The 22,982-nt window shown below is 47.5% G+C and overlaps 2 protein-coding genes across 3 annotated transcripts in view; one reads left to right on the top strand and one right to left on the bottom strand.

The window, feature by feature from the left end:
• Positions 1-13,177, top strand: part of ENG (endoglin) — a 44,076-nt gene extending 30,899 nt beyond the window's left edge. The window contains exons 9-17 of the mRNA XM_006834976.1: positions 160-334; positions 557-699; positions 9,919-10,056; positions 10,257-10,292; positions 10,860-10,976; positions 11,295-11,546; positions 11,701-11,755; positions 12,837-12,938; positions 13,053-13,177. Coding sequence (XP_006835039.1) covers positions 160-334; positions 557-699; positions 9,919-10,056; positions 10,257-10,292; positions 10,860-10,976; positions 11,295-11,546; positions 11,701-11,755; positions 12,837-12,938; positions 13,053-13,177 — 1,143 coding nt within the window. The remainder of the gene's footprint in view (positions 1-159; positions 335-556; positions 700-9,918; positions 10,057-10,256; positions 10,293-10,859; positions 10,977-11,294; positions 11,547-11,700; positions 11,756-12,836; positions 12,939-13,052) is intronic.
• Positions 13,178-14,967: 1,790 nt separating this feature from the next.
• FPGS (folylpolyglutamate synthase) overlaps positions 14,968-22,982 on the bottom strand; it is a 20,465-nt gene continuing 12,450 nt past the window's right edge. The window contains exons 5-15 of one of the 2 annotated variants that reach the window (XM_006834798.1): positions 19,944-20,058; positions 19,714-19,791; positions 19,524-19,585; positions 19,315-19,417; positions 18,939-19,016; positions 18,604-18,751; positions 18,429-18,518; positions 17,558-17,708; positions 17,306-17,381; positions 16,381-16,447; positions 14,968-15,488 (exon numbers count right to left, since the gene is read on the bottom strand). In XM_006834798.1, coding sequence (XP_006834861.1) covers positions 15,088-15,488; positions 16,381-16,447; positions 17,306-17,381; positions 17,558-17,708; positions 18,429-18,518; positions 18,604-18,751; positions 18,939-19,016; positions 19,315-19,417; positions 19,524-19,585; positions 19,714-19,791; positions 19,944-20,058 — 1,369 coding nt within the window. In that variant the 3' untranslated portion in view covers positions 14,968-15,087. The remainder of the gene's footprint in view (positions 15,489-16,380; positions 16,448-17,305; positions 17,382-17,557; positions 17,709-18,428; positions 18,519-18,603; positions 18,752-18,938; positions 19,017-19,314; positions 19,418-19,523; positions 19,586-19,713; positions 19,792-19,943; positions 20,059-22,982) is intronic. The other variant, XM_006834799.1, reaches the window with a different exon arrangement.

Here is a 22,982-nt window from a genome sequence, read left to right as displayed (position 1 = left end):
CCCCCGCCTGAATTGAAGGACAAACAGTAGCCATTAGGTGAAGGGAAGAGTTACCCAGGCAGAAAAAACAACAGGAGCAAAGAGAAAATTGATCTTGGTACAATCCGGGTTGCACCCTGACTCAGAGGCTCCCTGCACTGGCTCTCTCTCTGCCATTAGACCACTGGTGAATACTCCTTGAAGATCTTTCCAACGAAGAACATTCCTGGGTCCGTGATCTCAGACACTCCCCAAGGCCTGCTGGGAGAGGCCCGGAAGCTCAACGCCAGCGTCGTGGCATCCTTTGTGGAGCTTCCTCTGGCCAGTGCCATCTCACTCCAGGACCTCACCTGTGGTGAGCTCTCAACCCTTCCTTCCCTTCTACTTGTCCTCTTGGATAGGCTGACACACATTGGGAAGGCATTCCCACACCACTGTGTGATGTTGGGCAAGTACATTGGCCTCTTTGAGCCTTGTTTCCCTCCTTTTCAAAATGGGGACAATGAGAGTATCTAACTATAGAAGGGCTGAGTGCGCTCAGTGACTGACCACCTGACCTGCCTCTGCTTCCCCACAGCTGATGGACCACAGACCTCACCGCCCCCAGTCCAGACCACCCTTCCCAGAGACAGCTGCAACCAGAAGCTGCTCATGGACCTGATCCAGCCCACATGCTCCAATGACATCATGACTCTGGTACTCAACAAACAGCTTGCTTTGGTAAGGAAATGCCTACCACCATCTAAAGAAGGGCCAGTCCTTCTAGCTGACATGGACAACTGGCCCAGAATCTTGAGGTTCCAGTCCAGGCATGGTGACAAGTCATGTCACCTCTGCAAGCTTCAGTTTTCCCAGTTGCTAAATGGAGTAGGTAATATTACTTATCTGAAGTCTAAACAGTCAGGTGTGGTGCACAGGTGTTGTTGTTTTGTTGTAAAGTACTGTCGAGTCAGTTCCGGCTCATAGCAACCCTGTATAGGGTTTCCAAGGAGCAGCTGGTGAGTTTAAACTGCCAACTTTGCTGTTCAAACCGACCTTGCAATCCATTGCTTATCCTAAAGCACCACACAGTAAGTGTTCAGTAAATAATTCCAATATACTAAATAAGGGTTATTATTAATCCTAACCTGCTTCAGAAACCCTATCAGAGTAGCTGTGAGTCAGAACAAACTGGTCGGCATTTAACAACAAATTAATCCTGAATGGTAGCTGAGCTGAGTGGTCACAGAGCAGAATACAGATTTCCCTCATTTTCTGAAAGTAGAGTGTTCTGTGAAACCTTTGGTAAGCTGAAATGGTGTCAAGCATAGAAGCAATTACCATTAATTATTATTTTTTTAATACCACCTTTATTTAAATTTTTTTTTTAATGCTTGAGAATTTTCTTTCTTTTTTTTTGCATTTCCTCTTAAGTTTATATCACATATAGTTTTCATCCCCAGTGGTACATAAAATATCATGTGGTGTGTAAAACATTGTGTACATTCACTCATTTACAAACTGCATTAGTTCTATTTTTTGTATAATTTTTTTTTACATTTGGGAGGATATTCTTAAAATATAAACACTCTATAATGCATACAGTTATATTACTGAATGTTTAAGTAGCATAAGGAGTGTATGAACATACATAAAGGTCAAAAAACAGCAGTGGAAATGTGTTATTTCCTACCCCCTAATCTTCACATGTGCTGTTCTTTCTATTTGGGATTCTTTGGTTTCATCTTTGCCTTACTAACTGCCATTTATCCTTCCAACCTCACATTAAATAACATTTCCTTTTGCTAGCCTTTCCAGAACTACCTACCTATCTAAGTTGCAAATATCTGAGCAGATGTTCCCATAGTAACTTCCCTTACCATGCCTGGGTGCTTATTTAAATCCCCATTTACACTTGAGTATAAATTCTATAATGCCATTAATTTTTATGGGAAATGACTGAGTGTTCCCAGACCTTAAAAGAGGAACCTACCAAAATCATACCAAAGAACACATAAAACCTAAAATAACACTAACATATGCAAGCAGTGTTCACAGACACAGTTCAGAGCTGTGGTGGCTTGTTGCTGAGGTACTGAGTGTTTTTCCAGGGGAAGGAACTTGTATTTTCAGGGTGCACACTGCCTCCCTAATGGTTTGCTGCGAAAACATGCTGAGTGCTAGTTTTGCTTTTTCACTTTTTTTTTTTGTAAAAGCAAAAATCCTCTTGGAATTTCATTCAGTTAGCAAAAACAGATAAAGTTGTTTGAACTGCAAGGTTGGTGGTTCAAGCTCACCAGCTACTCCTCAGAAACCCTATACAGGTTCGCTATGGGGAGGAACCGACTTGACAGCACTTCACAACAACCACAATGTAAGTCTTTCATAAAAATGAAGTGGTATAAAGTGAACTTTTGAAAAGTAGGGAATACCTATAATTATAATATGTGATCTTTTCTTGATTGGAGACTAAGTATATTTATTACAAAAATAACAGGTCTCTAGGTAGCATAAATAAGGAGCTCTGGTAGCATAGTGGTTATGAATCGGGCTGCTAACTTAAGGTCAGTAGTTCGAAACTATCAGCCACTCCATGGGAGAAAGATGAGGCTTTCTTCTCCCATAAAGATTTATAGCCTCGGAAGCCTTGTACAGGGTCGCTATGGGTCGAAACCGACTTGACGGCACGTAACAACAACAAGGTAGCATAAATGGAACCCTGGTGGCACTTTGGTTAAAGCACTCCGCTGTTAACCAAAAGGTAGGTAGTTCAAATCCACCAGATGCTCCTTGGGAAAAAGATGTGACAGTCTGGTTGTGTAAAGCCTTGGAAACCCTAAGGGACAATTCTACTCTGTCCCATAGGGTTGCTAGAAGTTGGAACTGTCATGGCAGTGGATGTGGGGTTGGGTGGCATGAACAGTTTGTGCTTGGCTGGTAACCAAAAGGTTGGCAGTTTGAAACCACCCAACAACACCATGGAAGAAAAGGTCTGGCAATCTGCTTCCATTAAGATTACAGGCAAGAAAACCCTGTGGAGCAGTTTAACTCTGTGTGACACATGGGGTTGCTATGAGTCAGAATTGATTCAATGGCATAAGACAACAGCAACAATAAAAATATAAATAAGTACTTTCTTTTTGAAGTAGGAGCACAAAACTGGCTTCTTATGAGATGTCCCAAATGTCTAATTTTTCTAAACTACTGTACCATTCCAGCATCAACTGTGCCTCCTCCCCTTGGTACTCTCCGTGCAGTCTGGGTTCTGTGGGTTCTGTAATTTGCTGTAACATCTCACGGAACTCACAAACCATACTTACTAGTTACGTGGCTGTCAGGGAAGTAACAAAGTGTAACTCGGAATCAGAAACATCTCAGAAGTAACAGGAACAATTCAGGATACATTCTTGATGGGAATAGCTTCTTCTCACCCTCTGCTGCTAGGCCCTGCTCAGGGTCTTCCTGGGCAAGTGTTACAACTCTTAGCTCCACTGTTGGCAAATTCCACCACAACTCTCTGGAGCAGATTACAAAGAAGCTGTTGCTCTCGCCACCACTGTGTTGCTATCTTTCGCTGTCTTCCATGTTTCCATTCTCTGTCTCTTGGGTCTAGGCAATTCGATTCTCAGTGCCGGGATCCCAAATCCAAAGGACATGCTTCACTCCCATCTTTTTTTCTTGGTGGTAGTGAGGTCTCCCTCTGTTTTGAAACTGGCTCTTTTTATACCTGGCTGGCTGGCTGGCTGACTGGCTGACAATGTGCCATTGAGTCTATTCAGACTCAATAGAGACCCTGTGTAGAGTTTCAAAGGCTGTAAATCATTGTGGGAACAAAAAGCTTCATCTTTCTCACACAGAGTACCTGGTGGAGTCAAACGGCTGACCTTGCAGTTAGCAGCCCAGCATGTAATCCACTATGCCACAAGGGCCCCTTCATTTAAGCCTAGAGCATGGCAAGACTAACCAATCCCCTCATTAGGGTTCCATACACCTTATTTATGTGGTCCCACTTCCACAAGTCCTGGTGTGGCACTGTGGGTTAATGTGCCAGACTGCAAAGCCTTTTGAATTGGAAGGAAAGCAGTTCAAGCTTACCAGCTGCTCCTCGGAAAATATAGGGTTGCTATGGGTCGGAACCGACTCTACGGCACTTCACAGGAACAACAATTTCCACAAGAGTGCCATGCACCTCATTTGCATTGCACAAGCACTGTATTTGCATAGTCCCAACTCTATAGGATATAAGCATTGGGCTGCTAACCCACCAGTCACTCCATGGAAGAAACATGAAATCTTCTGTAAAGATTTACAGTCTCAGAAACCCTATACAGGGTCACTATGAGTCTGAATCGATATATAAACGGCACTCAACAACAGCAACCTAATTATTTGGTGGGAGTTACAAATCATAGCTAGAAAAGCCATGTAAAAGCAATCCATCATACCACAAAATAACACATTTTTCAAAACATCGAAATTAGAAAAGAACATATTAATCTGTCTACCTGAAGACACAATGGCTATTAATACTTTGGTTCATTTCCTTTTGTAATGTGTTCACTATATATTTCTTATATTCATGTAATCATAACAGATTTACTTGTTTGTCTCCTGCTGAATTCACTTAACATATTTTTAGAACTTTGCCGTATGTGTCATGTTTAATAAGCACATATTCCATCAAATTGACATGCCACAATTAACTATTCCTTACTTGCTAGGCATTTAGATTGTTTCCAATTTTGTAATATGAATATGTAGACAATATCCTGGTACATAAAGCTTTTCTTTATTTCTAATTATCTTCTTAGGGTAGATTTCCACATTAGTGAGATTGCTGGGTCAAAATGAGTGAACATTCTGGAAGTTTGGGTACATACTGCTTTGCAAAACACAATTGTAATTTTCCCTGCTGATTTATGAGGGTTTCTTGACTGCTTCTTTCCAAACTATTATTTAAAAGCAAACAAATAAACTCTTGACAACATGGGAAGTAGGGAATAGTGTCTAAGTCTTGTTTTAATTTAGTTCTTTGATTAGCAGTGATCGTGGGAATGGTTCCATGACTGACAATAACCTAAGCCTCTTTACCTTTGGGGCTTGGTATTTTTTTTATATATAATTTTTATAAGTGTTTTACATTAAAATGTTTTTGGGAGTCCTTTATCCATTTTCTTACTAAAACCACTCCCAATTTGTTATAGTTCTTTAAATTGTGGTTAAAACCGTTTTTAACTTTTGAAATGTTTTAAAACGTTGGGCCGTCCTAGCTGTCCATCTTTCTCTTTGTGCTTTCGTCTGGCTTTTCTGAGGTAAAAATTCTCTCTCCAGAGCCCTTGATAAATCATTCAGGTTCTCTCAGGCATTCTTAGAATGGCATTCACCCTGTGGTTAAGTCTTCACTGAAGTGTTTTGGGATGCAGAACAGAAAAACCTGCTTGCCACCTACCTTCTGTTTGCCACTGCTTTTGCCTGGCTCTGCAAATGTCAAGATGGTGAAGGAGGTACTGACATTACTTCTGCCCAGTCCTAAGTCCTTGTTTCAGCATCTCGGCAGTCTTTCCAGAGCTCCCAACTTTCTCCCCAAATTTTAGGAACTGCTTTCTTTGGCAATAAAGAGAAGTTCTCTTAGACAAATTAGCTGGACATCCTTGGAGTGTTGAGAAGTAGACAAGAGAAAAGCAACACCTTAGCCAAGGTGAGGGGAAATGGAACCTCCTTCATGTATTGCTGATGAAAGTTTAGGTCCTGATACAGCCCACTGGAGGGCAATCTGACCACAGCCTTTATAGTTCATCATTAAGATTTATGATGTAAATGTTGCTTTGTTGTTGTTCTTAAGTGCTATTGAGTCAATTCAGACCAATAGCAACCCTGTATAGGGTTTCCGAGGAGCAGTCGGTGAGCCTGAAACTGACCTTACACTTCAAACGGCTTTCAGGCTGGTGCTATTAACCCACAGCGCCATACCAGGACTCAGAAATGTTGCTTTGTTGTTGTTAAGTGCCATCAAGTCGGTTCCAACCCATAGCGACCCTGTATAGGGTTTCAGGACTAAGAAATGTTGCTTTATGACCCAGTAATTCCACCACCCTGTTTCCTGTTGCAAAAAGATGGTCCCTGTCACATCATTTTTAAGAGGACATATAGAAACCTCAGTCCTGGTGTGACACTATAGATTAAGCACTTAACTGTAAACCTCAAGATCGACAATTCAAACCTACCAATCATTCCTTAAAAACCCTATACAGGGTTGTATGAGTTACAACTGACTCATTGGCACCTGGATGAATAAATTATAATCCATTAGTCTTTGGACTAAGGAGCTCTGGTAGCGTAGTGGTTACGAATCGGGCTGCAAACCTTAAGGTCAGCGGTTCGAAACTACCAGCTGCTCTGTGGAGAAAGATGAGGCTTTCTACTCCCGTAAAGATTTACACCCTTGGAAACCCTGTACAGGGTCGCTATGGGTCTGAACCGACTTGACGACACTTAACAACAACAATCTTTGGACTGGAGTCTTGGTGTGGCTCTATAGGATAAACTCTGGACAGAAAGGTCAGTTTGAACCTCAAGGTCGGTGGTAGAACTCACCAGCCACTCCTTGGAAATCCTATACAGGATCACTATGAGTCAGAACTGAGACTCGACAGCAGTGATCTTTGGGGTCCTGGTATGGTGCTGTAGGATAATCACTGGATTGCTAACCACAAGGTTGGCAGTGCAACCCCACCAGTCACTTCTGGGAAACTCTATATAGGGTCACTATGAGTGGATATTTACAGTTGTTTCTCTTCATTTTGCGTTGTGGCCCATCAGCAAATGAAGTCCTAAAAGCTCTACTCCATTTGCCTCATCAGAGTCGATCTTACTTGGAGGAGGCAGCTCTTCCCCAGTCGCATTTTGAGTGCCTTCCAACCTGAGGGGCTCATCTTCCAGCACTGTATCTGACAGTGTTCTGCTGCTATACATAAGATTTTCAATGGCTAAAAATGCAGAAGCAGTCTGCCTCTTCTTCCTAATCTGTCTTAGTCTAGAAACTCAGCTGAAACCTGTTCACCATGGGTGACACTGCCTGTATTTAAAATACTGGTGGCATAGCTTCTAGCAACACACAAGCCGCCACAGTGTGACATACTTACTGATGAAGATCAACAGCCACAGCTTTCAATAATGGTTGCACCTCAATGTAAAGAAAACAAAAATCCTCACAGGTGGACCAATAAATAACATCATGATAAACGGAGAAAAGACTTAAGTTATTCAAGATTTCATTTTGCTTGAATTCACTTCCAACTCTCATGGAAGCAGCAGTCAAGAAATCAAAGGACATACCATATTAGATTAATCTGTACAAAACCTCTTTAAAAAGTGTTCATGAGCAAAGATGTCAGTTTGAGGACTGAGATGCGCCTGACTCAAGCCATGGTATTTTCTATAGCCTCATATGCATATGAAAGTTCGACAGTGAATAAGAATTGATGCATTTGAGTTACGGTGTTGGAGAAGAATATTAAAAGTACCATGGATTGCTGGAAGAACAAACAAATCTGTACTGGAAGAAGTACAGACAGAATGCTCCTTAGAAGCCAAGATGGCCAGACTTCATCTCTCATACTTCGGATATTATCAGAAGGGACCAATCCCTGGAGAAGGACATCATGCTTGATAAGGTGGAGTGTCAGCAGAAAAGAGGAAGACTCCCAATGAGATGGATTGGCATAGTGGCAGCAACAACGATTGTAAGGTTGGCACGGCACCAATGTTTCGTTCTGTTGTTCATAAGGTTGCTATGAGTCAGAAATGACTCAGTGGCACCTAACAACAACAGCAGTCATCTTTGGAATGCTCTGCTGCAGTTAAACAAAAACAAAACAAAACAAAGGTAGTCAATGTGTAATGGTGGTGATGCTTATGTGCCATGGAGTCAGTTCTGACTCATAGCAACCCTGTATAGGATTTCCAAGGCTGTAAATCTTTATGGGAGCAGAAAGCCTCTTCTTTCTCCCACAGAACTGCTGATAGTTTCAAACTGCTGACCGTGAGATTAGCAGCCCAACTCGTAACTATTATGCTACCAGAGCTCCTTAGATGTATAATAGAGAAACAGAAAAATTGTATGATTAATGTTGGGTACTGAAACCTTGCTTGCTGAAAGTGACGAGGACTTAAAATACTTAACTGATGGAGATCAAAAACCACAGCTTTTGGTATGGATTGCATCTCAATGTAAAGAAAACAAAAATCCTCACCACTGGACCAATAAATAACATTTGTATCAACGGAGAAAAAAATTGAATTTGTCAAGGATTTCATTCTTCTTGGATCAACCATCAACACTCACGGAAGCAGCAGTTAGGAAATAAAATGACATATACTGCATTAGGCAAATCTGCTGCACAAGACCTTTTTAAAGTATTAAAGAGCAAAGATGTCAGCTTGAGGAGTAAGGTCTGCCTGATCCAAGCCATGATATTTTCAATAACCTCATATGCATGCAAAAGCTGGATAGTGACTAAGGAAGACTGTAGAAGAATTGATGCATTTGAGTTATGGTGTTGGAGGAGAAAAAAAACAGATCTGTGTTGGAAGAAGTGTAGCCAGAGTGCTCCTTGGAGGCCAGAATGGCCAAACTTCGTCTCTCATACTTCGGACTTATTGTCAGGGGGGATCAGTCACTGGAGAAAAGGATATCATGTTTGGTTAGGTCAAAGAAAAAGAGGGAGACCCTAAATGAGATGGATTGGCAAAGTGGCAGTGTCAGTGGGCTCAAGCATGGCAACAATTGTAAGGATGGCCCAGGGCTAGCCAGTGTTTTGTTCTGTTGTACATAGGGTCTCTATGAGTCAGTACTGACTCGATGGCACCTAACAACAGCAACAACAATGTTGGGTGAGAAAACTAAACTGCAAAATTAAGGAAAGTATGATACCATTTGTTTAAAATACAACAGAATACAATACTTAACATATTCTCTAAGTATGTATATCTGTTACCAAAGAGAACACGAATAAAAAGATCTGAACAGATTCACCCTAAATGTGAAGCAATATGGTCACAGTGGGCTTGTTTGAATTATAGGGTTGTTTGTTACTGGGGACTTCACTCAGAGCCCTTTTTGCTTGGTGGCCTGGTGTTGGCTAACATGCCCCAGGCCACTGGAGGGCAGTAGCAGCTAGGAGCAACATCCTGGAGGACTCCACTAGAATTGGCCAGATGGACTCAAGTGTGGTCTCCAGCAGCCTACAGAACTCCAAGACTCTGAGATCCTTTGATGCTAAGAGTGACTAAGAAATTCTAAAACCAAGAATAGGCAAACTATGGCCTGCTGTTTGTTATTGTAATTAAAGTTTTGTTAGAACCCAGTCATACCCATTCATTTATGTGTTATATAAGGGGTACTGGTGTGGTGCTGTTGAATAAGCACTGGATTGCTAACCACAAGGTCTGCAGTTCAAACCCACTATCACTCCTTGGAAACACTATACGTCATTGGAACCGACTCAATGGCCCTTCCCAGCGACAACATGGCTGCTTTTAACTTTAATAGTTCTATATTTATTTTGAGCCCTGATGTGGCACTGTAGGATAAGCGCTAGACTGCTAACAGCAAGGTTGGTGTTTCAAACCCACCAACCACTCTTGGAAGTCCTATATAGGGTAGATATGAGTAGGAATCGACTTTACATAGCAACAACAGAATATTTTAATGTGGATATTAGAAAAAAAAATAAGCAGATCAAGCTCATAATATCAAAGTTAACATGGCTTAGTGTCCTAAGATTAGCTAAGTCAAGTCCAGAAAAGTATTAAATCATAGTCTAGGATGATGAGCTCAAACAAATGAAGAGAGGATCAGAGGAAATAGCTGTGATTTGGGACCCCTGGGATATGGTCAGTTGTGGGTGCTGGGGTGGGATGTTCCTGATACACCCTGCTCCTCCTGCCCTTCTAACCTAGGCTATAAAATGCACCATCAGTGGCCTGACCTTTCGGGACCCCAGCTGCCAGGCTGAAGACAGTGCTGACAAGTTTGTTCTGCGCAGCACCTATTCCAAGTGTGGCACAGAAGTGACAGAAAATGTGATCATCAATGAGGTACGAGCTGGAGCTGGAAAGATCTCAAGGAAAGCTTGGTTGGTGCCTCCCTCTGGAAGCCTCCATCACCTTCCAGGCTGCAGGGCCTAGTGCTCAGTAGGCTCACAGGACAAGCTTAGTCATCTATAAAATGTGTGTATTGGGTGGGATACCCTTGGGGGTCCCTACTAGCTCTGACTACTTCAACTTGATCCTTGCAGGTGATCGTCAACTTCTTGTCAAGTTCATCACAGCGGGTAAGATGGGACAGTCACTGTGCTAGCCCATGTAGACCACATTCTGCTGCTTGGGACTGGGATCCGTTTCTGGCATGGGAGGGAGCAGACCAGAGAACTCATGCCCTGATCCTGACAAGCCGTGTGTGGTTTAGGCATCTCAGAGTCTCCATTCTGTACCACGGAGCAGTGTCATTAAACAGGACATTCTTAGCCTGGAGTTAGAGGCTGTAGTGTATACTGGCTGTGTGACTTTAGGTTACTCACTTAAGCTTACACCTAATGTCATTCATAATCTTAAACAATGGCTTAAGAAAGACCGAGTCCAATAGGGGCGCTTATTAACAACCACTGAGAGTAAACTCAAAAAGCATTTTATACTGATCTTGTGGAGTGAATTTCTGGTCAACATGGAGGCTTCCAAAAGTTTGCGGAAAAACTCCATGAAGTTCCCTTGTATTAATTTAAAAAAAAAAAAAAAAGCAAAGATAAAGAGAAGGGCTAGGGGACTGCCATGGACCATGATGCTTGCTACTTCCTCCCATCCCCTCACCTTCCAGACTTACCCTTCCATCCATCCCCCCACAGAAAGAGGTGCACTGCATCAAGATGGAAGGCGTCTCCTTCCAGCTGGGCCTCTACCTCAGCCGGCACTTTCTCCAGACCTCCAACACCATCGAACTGGGCCAGCAGGGCTTTGTGCAGGTACTGGTTCAGCCTGTCACCACCTCAGGCCACCAATTCCTGGAATTTCTCAGGAGCCTCTCTTTCCATCATTAATCCATAGAAGAGAATTGGACTTTGTAGAGGAAGGAGGGAGGAGAGGGATAGACAGAAAAGGCAGAGCTTATAGGTACTGATCAGAATGCCACCTTATTTGCTCCACACAGCCCCTGCCTTTCCTTCCTCCATTAGGCTTCAGGGGCAGGAACTTGTCATTCTAGTTGACATTCTAGTGACAGTAGATGGGGTGAAAGGTTAAGAGTAATTGATTGTGTCTCATCTCCTTACCCACCTGTGCAGGTGAGCATGACCCCGTCCATCTCTGAGCTTACGTTCCAACTAGACAGCTGCCACCTGGACTTAGGACGTGAGGCAGACACTGTAGAACTCATCCAGCACCAGGCAGCCAAGGGCAACTGTGTAAACCTGCTGTCCCCCAGCCCTGATGGTGACCTACGCTTCAGCTTCCTCCTCCGTGGTTACATGGTGCCCACACCCACAACAGGCACCCTCCGCTGCATCATAGGCCTGCGTCCCAGGACTTCATCCCAGGTGAGTAAGGCCTGGGTCCAGTGCTTCCAGCTAAAGTGGTGGAGATGGGACTCAAACCCAAGACTCCAAGGTGGGCCATGGTAAGCCAGAGCTCAGAGCCACTGAGACTGGAACCCAGAGGCTGGGCCACATACCACTCTCTCTTCCTCCCCAGGAAGTGCAGAAGAAGGTCTCTTTGCACCTGAACATCATCAGCCCTGGCCTGACCGGTGAGCTCCCTCTGGGTGTCTTGGCTTCCTTCAAGTGACGAGTCAGTGCAGTCAGAATGGACAGTCTGAGGGATGGGCCCGAGGCACACAGTAGGGAGGACCTCACAAAACAATCTTGGGAGAAGGTGTGGGGAGAGGGCTCCTTAGAGCAGCCTAAACTAGGACCAACAGCTGCACCTTAAAGAGATGGAGACTGCTCATGAGCAGCCCCAGGACCGGATCCCAGGCCTCTGGTTCCTTATCTAGTTTTTGATTTCCAGAGTTGGTTAGGAAATGGGTCCTCCTTGGTTCAGGTCTCTTGGGTGATGCCCGGGAGTATGTCAGATGACCCCTCAACCCAATGTCCTCCAGCCTGTTTGTTCAGCTCCAAGCAGGAAGAGTTCTTGATACTAGGGATGGAATTATGGAACATCCACCTCTTTGCCACCCCATCCTGACCAGGACAGAGCCTCACCCCTAGCCCAGGACCAATAGAACAGGGCTGATAACCCCACTGCATAGATGGGAACTTAAAGAGGCCCAAGGGGAGGCTGCCTGGCCCATAGTCACAGAGTCGTCAGGAGTATGAGAGTAATGAGGCTTGTAGCAACCTAAGAGCAGAGCTGAAGAGCTCAGAGAGGGCAGGGATTGATTAAGGTCACAAGGCAGGCCAGGCCAGGCTCTACACTTCCAGGACCCATGGTCTTTGCCCCATTGTTCCATCTGTTCTCCCTGAAGGGGCTTCTCCATCAGCCTTGGGAGGCAGAGGCCTGGCTCCAAAGGCCTGGCTGGGCCCTCTGGGTCTATGATGGCCTAGCACCATGCTGGATGAAGCAGGGGGCATTCGTGATAAGGGTGTGTACGTATGAAGGTACAAGAGGGGCTGGGGGCACAGAACAGGGCTGCTGTTGTCCTTAATCTCCAGTGAGCATGGGTGTGGCAAGCTCGTTTGCTAGATGAAGGCAGGTCCAGGGAAGTCAGGGTTAGTGGTTGAGCTGTGACTGGTACGAAAGCCTGCTGCTGGCTAGTACACCAGGGTGGGTGTCGAAGATGGGCCCAGGGAGGAGGCTGCAGTGCTGACCACTGGCTCATTTGCTTGCAGACAAAGGCCTCGTCCTGCCTGCCGTGCTGGGCATCACCTTTGGCGCCTTCCTCATCGGGGCTCTGCTCACTGCAGCGCTCTGGTACATCTACTCCCACACTCGTGAGTATCAGTGACGCTCAGGGACCCTCCACCTCATAGAAGTCCAGTGAGGCTCGGGGGAGTGGGGATTCCTGGCTGGGGTCCTGACCTCCGCCCCTGCCCCCCCACCCCCAGGTCACCCTAGCAAGCGGGAGCCCGTGGTGGCAGTGGCTGCTCCAGCCTCCTCAGAAAGCAGCAGCACCAACCACAGCATCGGGAGCACCCAGAGCACACCCTGCTCCACCAGCAGCATGGCGTAGCACCCAGCCTGGACCCCGGGAGCCACCCAGACTGCCCTCACCCAGCAGGAGATACTGAGCAGCCACCAGCTGGGAACCATTGGCCATGAACTCTCCCAGGACCCCAGCGCCTCCATTTGACCCAGGATGAACCATTCTTCCTGCCTCCCACAGGGGCCTGCTGCCAGCAGGGGTGCCGACTTGGGACATTTGGGGTCTCCCACCCCACCCTGCCTTAAAGAACCTTCCAATCCAGAGTCTGGGGTACAGCAGCCCAGGCCCATGGAGAGACCACCGCCCTGCACTGTATGTTGCTATGAGGACCTGACACTCACTGAAGTCGACAGAGTGGGAGATGAGAACTTGGACCAGACTCAGCCTGACCCACCAGGGCCGACAGCACCTCCTCTGTGGGAACAGAAGCGGGTCCAGCCAACGCCACATGAATCTGGTTCCAGTAGCCTCCATGCCCTCACGGACAGAGGACGCAGAAGCCTGAGAGGCCAGAGGGTGGGGAAGGCCTTAATGTCTCCCTGCAACTGCCACACTGAGACCCCCTCCCAGCCATTAAGTGGGCAGTAGATAGGGAGTAGCCAATCTGCCTGCCCAAGACCCACCCCTGTATACTCACCAATAAATCAGACCATGAAACCAGTTCTGGGCTGGGCTGGGCTAGATGAAGTGGGGGGCATTCATGATAGGGTATGTACATGTGAACGTACAAGAGGCTGGGGCACAGAACAGTGGGTCGGCCAGCCTGGTAACAAGTGGCACATGCTCAGGTTAAACAATAAGCTAGGCCATAACAGGTATGGACTAAACACAGTCCCTCCTCAGCCACTCACTGACTTGGAGACCAGGGCTGTGAGAAACCAAAAACCAGGATGCTCTGTTGACATTTTGGCTCTGGAGTTGTGAACACAGGCTCTCAACAGCTCTGGGTCCAAATCCTGAAGCTGCCACTTCCTGGCTGTGTGGTCACTTGACACCAGCCACAACTCCGTTGTCTGTAACTGAGCATTAACTGCTCAGTCACAGGTCTCTGCAAAGCAGTGCCTGCCATGGAGGAGGAAGTGATCCTCTGCTAGTGAGTTGATTTTTTAAGTCATAGCAACCCTAGACAGAGCAGAGTCAAACTGCTCTGTGACACCTCTGAGACAGTATATCTTAATGGGAGCAGACAGCCTCATCTTTCTCCCTTGAAGCCGTTGGTGGGTTTGAATTGCTATGGTTAAACTAACCTATGGTCAGTAGCCCAACACTTAACCCACAGTGCCACCAGGGCCCCTATCATGGAGAAAGCTGTCAGATTATCTGTTCAGACAAGCCAACTGGGGAAGGACTTGACCCAGTGCAGAGGCAGGCTCCTACATAATCCAGTTCCTCCAGCCCCTGCCCCTATTGGCTGCTACAGGAACTTCAAAAAAGTCACAAATTCTGCCTTTTTTTAAAAAAAATTTACTGCAACCATTCTCTGTCCCCAGGGGCCCCCAGGCAGGGGTCCTTTATTTTCCCAGAAGGCACTGGAAGGAGGAATCCATCACCGGCACCCGGTGGGACCCTAGGCCTGGCCAGGCAGTTCGCATAATACACTGGGCCTGTGCCAAGAGGCAGTAAGGTGTGGGGAAGATGGGTTGGGCTTCCAGGCCTGCTACTAGTTTTAGAACTGACACAAGTAAGAGGGGAGACCTCTGGGGGAGAGACCAAGGCACAGAGTGGCACTGAGGCCAAGGGCACCCCAGGCTTAGAGACAGGGATGTCCCCTTCCAGCTTCCCCACCTCTAGTCCCCTAATCCAGTGCCCTGTGCCTGGGTCTGTGGGCTAGCAAGACAGAACCAGGAAAGCAGAAAACAAAGGCACCTCTTAAGGAGTTCATGGAGAGAACGCAGGGCAGGTGTGGGAAGGCCCCACCTCTGACCCTGCACCCTCAGCTACTGGGACAGGGAGGGCTCCAGCAGCTTCAGGACACCACCCACCAGGTGCAGGCTGCCTGTGACCAGCACATGGACAGCAACAGCCTCCTGAAGTATCCTGGCTCCTCTGCTTACCACTGGGTGGGTAAGAAGGCCCCGTGGGAGACCAGATGGCTGAAAGATGGGGTCCCGGCCTTGGCTGATCCATTGTAAGGCATGGGAGATGCAGCTGAAGATAAGGGAGCTGGTGCTGTGAGCGTGGGGTGGATGGGGTACCAGCAGCAGGGAGGTGGGGCCACCAGACTCCAGGCTGGGAGGCCCCCAGAGGTCCGGGCTGGCGGCCAGCTTACTCCAATGCTGTTGGTGTTCCAGGCAGCGAAGCAGAACTTGGTCCAGTGTCACTGTGAAGTTCTGTTGGTCTACAGGGTACAGGGACAAGCACAGTGGTGAGGGGTGTTAGAGACAGGGGAGAGGGCCAGGTGTGTCAGAAGTGACCTTGAAGTTAACAGTCAAAGCTCAGGTCACAGCACCACCAGGGCTCCTTGTGAATATGAAAGTGCCTTATGAAAACAAAAGGTACTATACAAATGTACAAAAAAGATAGTTTTACACTGTACCCAGTAGGTGTATATCTGGACCAAAATTTGCATGAAACAGTACCTACCCTTACTTCATGCAATGCACACCGATAACAAGGAGGCTTCCAAAAGTTTGTGGAAAAATTCTATTATGTTTTAATGCCAATTTTCCATTAACTTTTTGAAGCCAACTGAGGCTCAAAGAGAGGGAGGGATTTGTCCCAAGCCACTCAGGTGGGCTCTTCCACAATTCAGTTCCTGTATCAGCTGTAGCCCTAACCTCTTACTGTCAGCTATGGGAGTTACAGACAGTCACATGTTATGCCATTCCATTCAGTATTTAAAAGAAAAACGTCAGTTAAGTAAAACCCAGTCAACGGATCCTGGTGTGGTGCTGTAGGATCAGCACTGGACCACAAGGTTGGTTTGAACCAGCACCCAAGGTTGGTGGTTCAAATCCACCAGCTACTCCTTGGAAACCCTACACAGGGGTCGCTATGAATTAGAACCGACTCAATGACATTTAACAACAAAATAATTTCAATAACTGTTAGTAGGTTGTAACTTGCATTTTGAAAAGTTTTTTTTTCAGATAATGCTTTTTCAGCATTGCATCACATGGTATAAAATTCAGAATGTACCATAGGGTACTTATACAATCCTCTAGACTTCTAGTTTCCTTCTCAGAAGCCCCCACAGTCCACCTTAAGTCCCCGCCCCCGGACCACCTTACCTTCATTGCCTACAGATGACACCTCTGTCAGATTGGGGCAGAAGACAGCATAGTCAAACTGGCAGGGCTAGAAGGTCAAGGAGGTAGACTTGATGTCAGAGGCCAGAAAGGACCTGCCCCAATCCTGACACTTCTGCATGTACCCCATTTCTCTGGAGATGGGCATGGCCCTGAGCCCCAGTTGAACTGAAGAACTGCGGCCAGCAAGCGCAGCTCCTCTTAATCACCTCTAGACACCCTGCCATGCTTTGGTCTGGATGGTAAAGACATGGCTTGGGGCGGGGAGGCTATTTCAGGTCACACAGCTAATCATCCAGTCCCAAATCTGCGCTGGAGAACAGACTGTACAAGTGGGACATGAAGAGCCTCAGCCACCTTGTCTATAAAATGGAGTGAAAAACCAGATCCCTAGGAGCCAGTTCAGAGTCCTGGTGTGGTGCTGTGGGATAAAGCATTGGACTGCCAGGTCAGTTTGAACCACAGGGTTAGCAGTTCAAACTTACCAGCCGCTCCTTGGGAACCCTGTACAGGGTAGCCACGAGGCAGAACCGATTCAATGGCACTTAACAACAGGAGCTATTTCAGCTCTGAGGGCCCGGACAGTCTCAGTTTCCCCAAGCAGAGAAAGGCTTTCACATGCCTTATACATAACTCCTCAACCCTAACTTGAGAAGCAGGTACCCTTAGCAACCCAGTTTTGAGACAAACTGAGGCTCAGGGAAGTGACATCTTTTGCCCAGGATCCTAAACTTCACCAGGTGTGTCCACATATAGTGCTCAGTATAATCCATAGGATGGGGAATAATCCCACTTTACAGTTGAGGAAATGCAGGCTCAGGATGAAAGTGTTGGCCTGAGGTCAGCCTAAGAATGGGAAAGCCAGTCCTGGGCTACCTGCCAGACAACCCTAGGGGAGGTCCCTCACCTGTAGCAGCTTCAGCAGGGCCACCCGGTCCCGGTCACCAGTGGCATTGAAGAGCAGGACACGCACCTGCCGCCCACTGTAGGAGAAGGGGTCAGAGGCAGCAATATCTCCCTTTGCCCTACCCCCACTATTTTCAAGTCCCACCACAGCCCTTCCTCCAGGCCCCACCTCTCTTCAGCAACAGGTCCACGAGTCACTACCCCTCACTATTGGGCCCAGTGCCACCCCTAGCCACACTCCTGCGGCACTAACCTGTTCAGCTTCTCATGACTCTGCAGCGCCTGGCAGAACCAGTGCACGCAGGCCTGCATGCTGCTCAAGGTGTGGGCACCATCCAGGTACCAGGTGAGGGGCCCACGCTGCAGAACCTGGGTTCGGCCAGGCCACTCTGTGTCCCGAAGCCCTAGGATAGGAGAAGAGGAGCAAAGGCAACCCTCTAGCCACCACCACAAGAATGACCCCCCCATATTCTCTCTCACAGTACACAAGCCGGAACAGGCTCGCCCGGCCCTCTGTGGTCCCACTGCAGAGCACTCTGGGGATTTGAAAATTGCATGAGCCTCTTACTGAAGAGCTTACTGAAGAGTCAATAAGCTCTTTAGTTGCCTATCTGTGGAATCTTCCAGAAAACCCTTAGAAGGAACAGGTATCATAGAGTATTCCAATTTTACAGTAGGAGGGGGCCTTAGCTCAGTGAGGGCCATGGGACTGAGATCTGCCTGGTTCTAGAACCCTTGTCATGGGGCCTGGCATACAGTGGGTACACTGGAATCATTTGCTGAAGGGGTTTAACAGCCATGAGCACCTACTATGTGCCCAGAACTTTGGGGATATCAAAGCAAATGACAGTGTTCTCATTCTCAAGAACCTCGTAGTATGACAGTAATTAGATGACAATTACAGCATCCACCACCGACCAGGTATGTCATCTATCTCCATCGTGCCTGGGCTCAGCACCTTAGCCACATCGTCTTACAGAATCCTCACAACCACCCTTTGCAATAGGTCCTATCAATACCTCAAGTCACCAGCTCAAACTGAGGTGGGCCTCCCAAATAGAAAACCAGAAGAAACATCTAAAAGAGCACAAAAATGCCTGGCTGGACAGGAAAACCCGGCTCACCATGCCGCATATGGGATGTGAGTTGGAACACGGGTGCCAGGGGCAGCTGGCGCAGGGGGCTTGGCTTGGATGCCTTCAGCTCCCCGATACCTGTGGGAAACCAAGTGCTCAGTACCACCACCACCACCATCCCCTCCACCCCAGGCAGAGCCCACCCACTCACCTGTCCACTTACCTGGGTAGTCCTGCCGCTGCAGCCAGCAGCGGGCCAGCTGCAAGGCTAAGGCAGCATTGGACCGCTGGTGGTCCCCCTCCAGGCCCAGGGTCAGTGGTGGCCCCCCTTCCTCCAGGGCCTCCAGTGACGGGCACAGGTAGAGAGGACACTGGACAGGAGATGGAGAGCAGCTGATCAGGGGAGCTGACTCCTGGGCCATGAGGTCCTCCCGGACCCCATTCCTCACCAGCCAGAGCCCATCAAGCCCTGCTCCCAGAACCAAGGTGTGTCCCAGCTCCCTCACTGCACAGACGAGCAAACTGAGACCACAAAGAACACCGTTCTACCCGACTCACTGAGATCTGCAGGGCACGGTCCCTCAGCACCGCCAGGGGACCATCAGGCTGGAGCACTGTAAAGGCGGGAACGCCACACTGTGGGGGGTCAGGAAAAGTAAGGCAGGGGCGGCCCAGGTTCCACCCTTCCAACCCTGGGTCTGGGCTGCCTACTTCATATCTCTCACCCAGGACTATGAGAATACCTCATCCCTCATATTGTGATAGGGAGACAGAAACTAGAAAGGAGGCTCAGCTTGCTCTAGTCACCCCAAAGATGCCTAGAACCTTGTCCTTAATCAGGACACAAATGCCCTGTCCCAACCCGCTTCCCTGAGCCCGAGGGCTAAGCCCAAGTCTTCCATGTGTCTCCCCATAGTCCAGCCTAACTGGTCACCTTAAAGATTCCCCCTTTCTGCCAGGCAATCTTCTCAACTGTGTCCCCCAGAAGACTGGTGTGGTCGATGCCAAGAGAGGAGACCCCACACACCACAGGCTTCCTGTGAAAGATGAAAGGGCCATGACCTCCTCGACCTGAGTCGCTAGGTAATAGGCGAGGCCTAGGCTTCTGGTACCCCACTCCTCACCACAAGTATCCATCCTCACCTGATGATGTTGGTGCAGTCATAAGCCCCACCGATGCCCACTTCCACCACCGCCAGGTCCACCTGCAGAGGACCAGAAGGCATGACAAGGGTACAGGGTACCAAAATGCTATGTGGGCAGAGAGCCCCCAGTCTGCTGAGATTGCCCTCCCCAAGACCTCAGACACAGGGTTCTGGGAAGAGGCACACACCTTCTCCTGCAGGAAGACGTGGAAGGCCATGAGTGTGAGGAAGCGGAAGTAGGCGGGCATGGAGACAGCGCTGTCATCCTGTGGCACAGAAACACATCAGAGTCTGGAACGCGTAGCCCCTCCTTTGAGGGCGTGGGATCCTTTGACATGCAGTACCCTCTGGTTCCATTCACCCACTCTAGCGCACCCTTTCCCACCCACCCTCAGCCCTCCAGTCTTCCACGGGGCACCTTGGTCTCCTCTAGCCGGTGGTACAGGTGCCAGAAGTGCTTGGTGAAGAGCTCAGGACTGATGGGCTGCCCGTTGATGCGGATCCGCTCACGCACCTGCACCAGGTGGGGAGAGCTGCCGGGAGACCTGGGGTCATCAGGACTCCCTTCCCAAGCACCCCACCACCAGGGTCTTCTCCCACCTAGCAGTCAGGCATGTCTATCGGAAACATACATCTGACCTCCATTCGCCTGCTGAAAACTCCACTGTCCTCAAGGAAGCCCCAGCTCCTTACCATGGCCTTTAAGGCTCCACTGGGACTGACGCAACTGGACTCTGTGCCTCACCAATCTGGACTACTTTTAGCTCCTCCAGCCCCCCCACCCCCATTCTCCTTTCTATTTCCAGGCCTTTACACCTGCCTCCCCCTGCTCCACCTGCCTCACTTCTACTCACTCCACAGAAACCCCCTCCCCCACCTTCCCAAGTGGCTTAGACATGTTCTCTCAGCTCCAGCACTGTTCACTGCTAGGCCCCACACCACAACACCTGCCTCGAGGGCATAACTGCATCTGCTGGGTTCAAGTTGCATTCCTTAGCTGGGCCACACAGGCCAAGTCAAAGGTTTTTAAATACCCAAAAAAATTATTTTAAGAGAGAGATTGTTGCTTGATATTAAGTCCTCACTAATCCTCTCATATTGTAAGTCCTTTTTAATTTGAATAAAGAACTGTTTGGGAAAAACATGTTTGCTTGAAATGATCTCAGTCAGCTAGCTAGTTTGAGATGTTTACAGAGGTCACCTGCCAACAGAACTGGTAAAATAAAGGAGGCAAAAATCTTACATGCTTCAACAAAGTCCACAAAGACAGTGTTCTACAGCCTACTTTGGTGAGTAGTGACTAGGATCTTAAAAGTTCATGAGAGGAGTGATGGGTGAGTCTTTCTCTGGTTTGCGGCCATGATAGTGGGGTACCTCCCTGGAAAATTGGCACAAGCGCCGCAAGACTGGGGAAGTATGAGCTGGGACTCCCGGCTGCCAACACTAAGATGGGCCCCTGCCACATACACACTGTACATGTTAGAGGAGGCATCAAGAAGTACCGGGCCCTGAGGCTGGATGTGGGGACCTTCTCCTGGGGTTCTGAGTGTTGTACCTGGAAAACAAGGATCACTGATGTTGTCTACAATGCGTCCAATAATGAGGTGGTCCGCACCAAGACCTTAGTGAAGAACTGCATCATGCTTGTTGACAGCACACTGTACCAGCAGTGGCACAAGTCCCACTATACATTGCCTCTGGGCCGCAAGAAGGGAGCCAAACTGACTCCTGAAGAGAAAGAGATATTAAACAAAAAGCGAGCAAAGAAAATTCAGAAAAATTACGATGAAAGGAAAAAGAATGCAAGAATCAGCAGTCTTTTGGAGGAGCAAGTCCAGCAGGGCAAGCTTCTTGCATGTATCGCTTCAAGATCAGGCCAGTGTGACCTAGCAGATACCTATGTTCTAGAAGGCAAAGAGCTGAAGTTCTGTCTAAGGAAATTCAAGGCGCGGAAAGGCAAACGAAGCCTCGTCCCTCACATCCAGCACATGTTTTAAAGGTGTTTATTCTAGAAATAAAAAAAGTTCATGAGAGACCCAGGATAAGCAAAGCACCGTTTAAAAAGTAAAATAAGGTTGGAAACCTCTCACTCTCTGACTTCAAAATTTATTACACGGCTACAATGGTCAAAACTACTTGGTACCGGTACATTGATCAATGGAACAGAATCAAGAATCCAGAAATCAACCCATCCACATACAGCCAACTGATTTTTGACAAAACACCTAAATATATCGCCTGGGAAGGTGATAGTCTCTTCAACAGATGGTGCTGGCAGACCTGGAAAGCGATATGCAAAAGACTGAAACAAGACCTTCACCTCACACTTTATACAAAAACCAACTCAGCATGGATTAAAGACCTAAATGTGAATCCCAGAATTATGAAGGCCATCAATGAAAAACAGGGACAAATGTTAGGGCACTAATTCAGGGAATACACAGACTACCAAACATTTTGAAAACTATACAAACAAAAGTAGACAAAATAGATGAGTGGAACATACTAAAAATTAAAAGCTTATGTGCATCTAAAGACTTCACCGGGAGAGTAAAAAGGGAACCCACAGAATGGGAAAAAATCTTTTGCAATGACACATCAGACAAGGGACTCATTTCTAAAATATATGGGAAACTACAACAACTCTACAGAAAAAGATAAATAACCCAATTTAAAAATGGGCACAGGACATGAACAGACACTTCGCCAAAGAGGAGATCCAGGCAGCCAATAAACATATGAAGAAATGCTCACGATCACTACCTATCATAGAGATACAAATCAAAACAACAATGAGATATCATCTCACACCAGCAATAATAGCAAAGTTAAAAAAAAGTAGAGGACAATAAATGCTGGCAGGGATGTGGCGAGACTGGGACACTCCTGCATTGCTGGTGGGACTGCAAAATGGTCCAACCTCTCTGGAAAGCAATATGGCGTTTCCTCAGAAGGTTGGAAACAGAAATACCTTATGATCCAGCAATTCCTGTACTTGGTATTTACCCACAAGAAATATGAGCCATGAGAGACCAAACAAGATGGTGGATTCGGTGGAAGTGCAGTAAAGGAGCTCTATCAGCAACAACACAGAATACAGAACCAAGCAGGCTCAGGGGCTAGTCCCAGAACTCTGAACACATATAAAGGAATATTCAGAAGGTTGGAAGGCTCACAGCTGGGGAATTGGTAGCAGAAGCAAGAAATCTATTGCTTTCTAACTCAGGACGCTCAGCTGCTCCAGGAGCCGCCATCTTGGGTAAGACCAAGTGGGGGAAGGATCACAGCAGCCACGAACGTCTGACAGAAGTGCGGAGAAAAAGGTGCGAATATTCTTTTTTTTGGGTATCTGTTCATTGGTCCATTGCTGTCTGCATACCTCCATTCCGGTGACTATAGGGGTGCCTGAGCTAGTGGATACCCCAGCCCCACCCTCGGAGGGTTCTACTACGCATGC

Source organism: Chrysochloris asiatica, unplaced genomic scaffold (genome assembly GCF_000296735.1).
Source record: "Chrysochloris asiatica unplaced genomic scaffold, ChrAsi1.0 scaffold00014, whole genome shotgun sequence".
In the NCBI taxonomy this organism is placed as follows: Eukaryota; Metazoa; Chordata; class Mammalia; order Afrosoricida; family Chrysochloridae; genus Chrysochloris; species Chrysochloris asiatica.
This window is presented reverse-complemented; position numbering and strand designations above follow the sequence as displayed.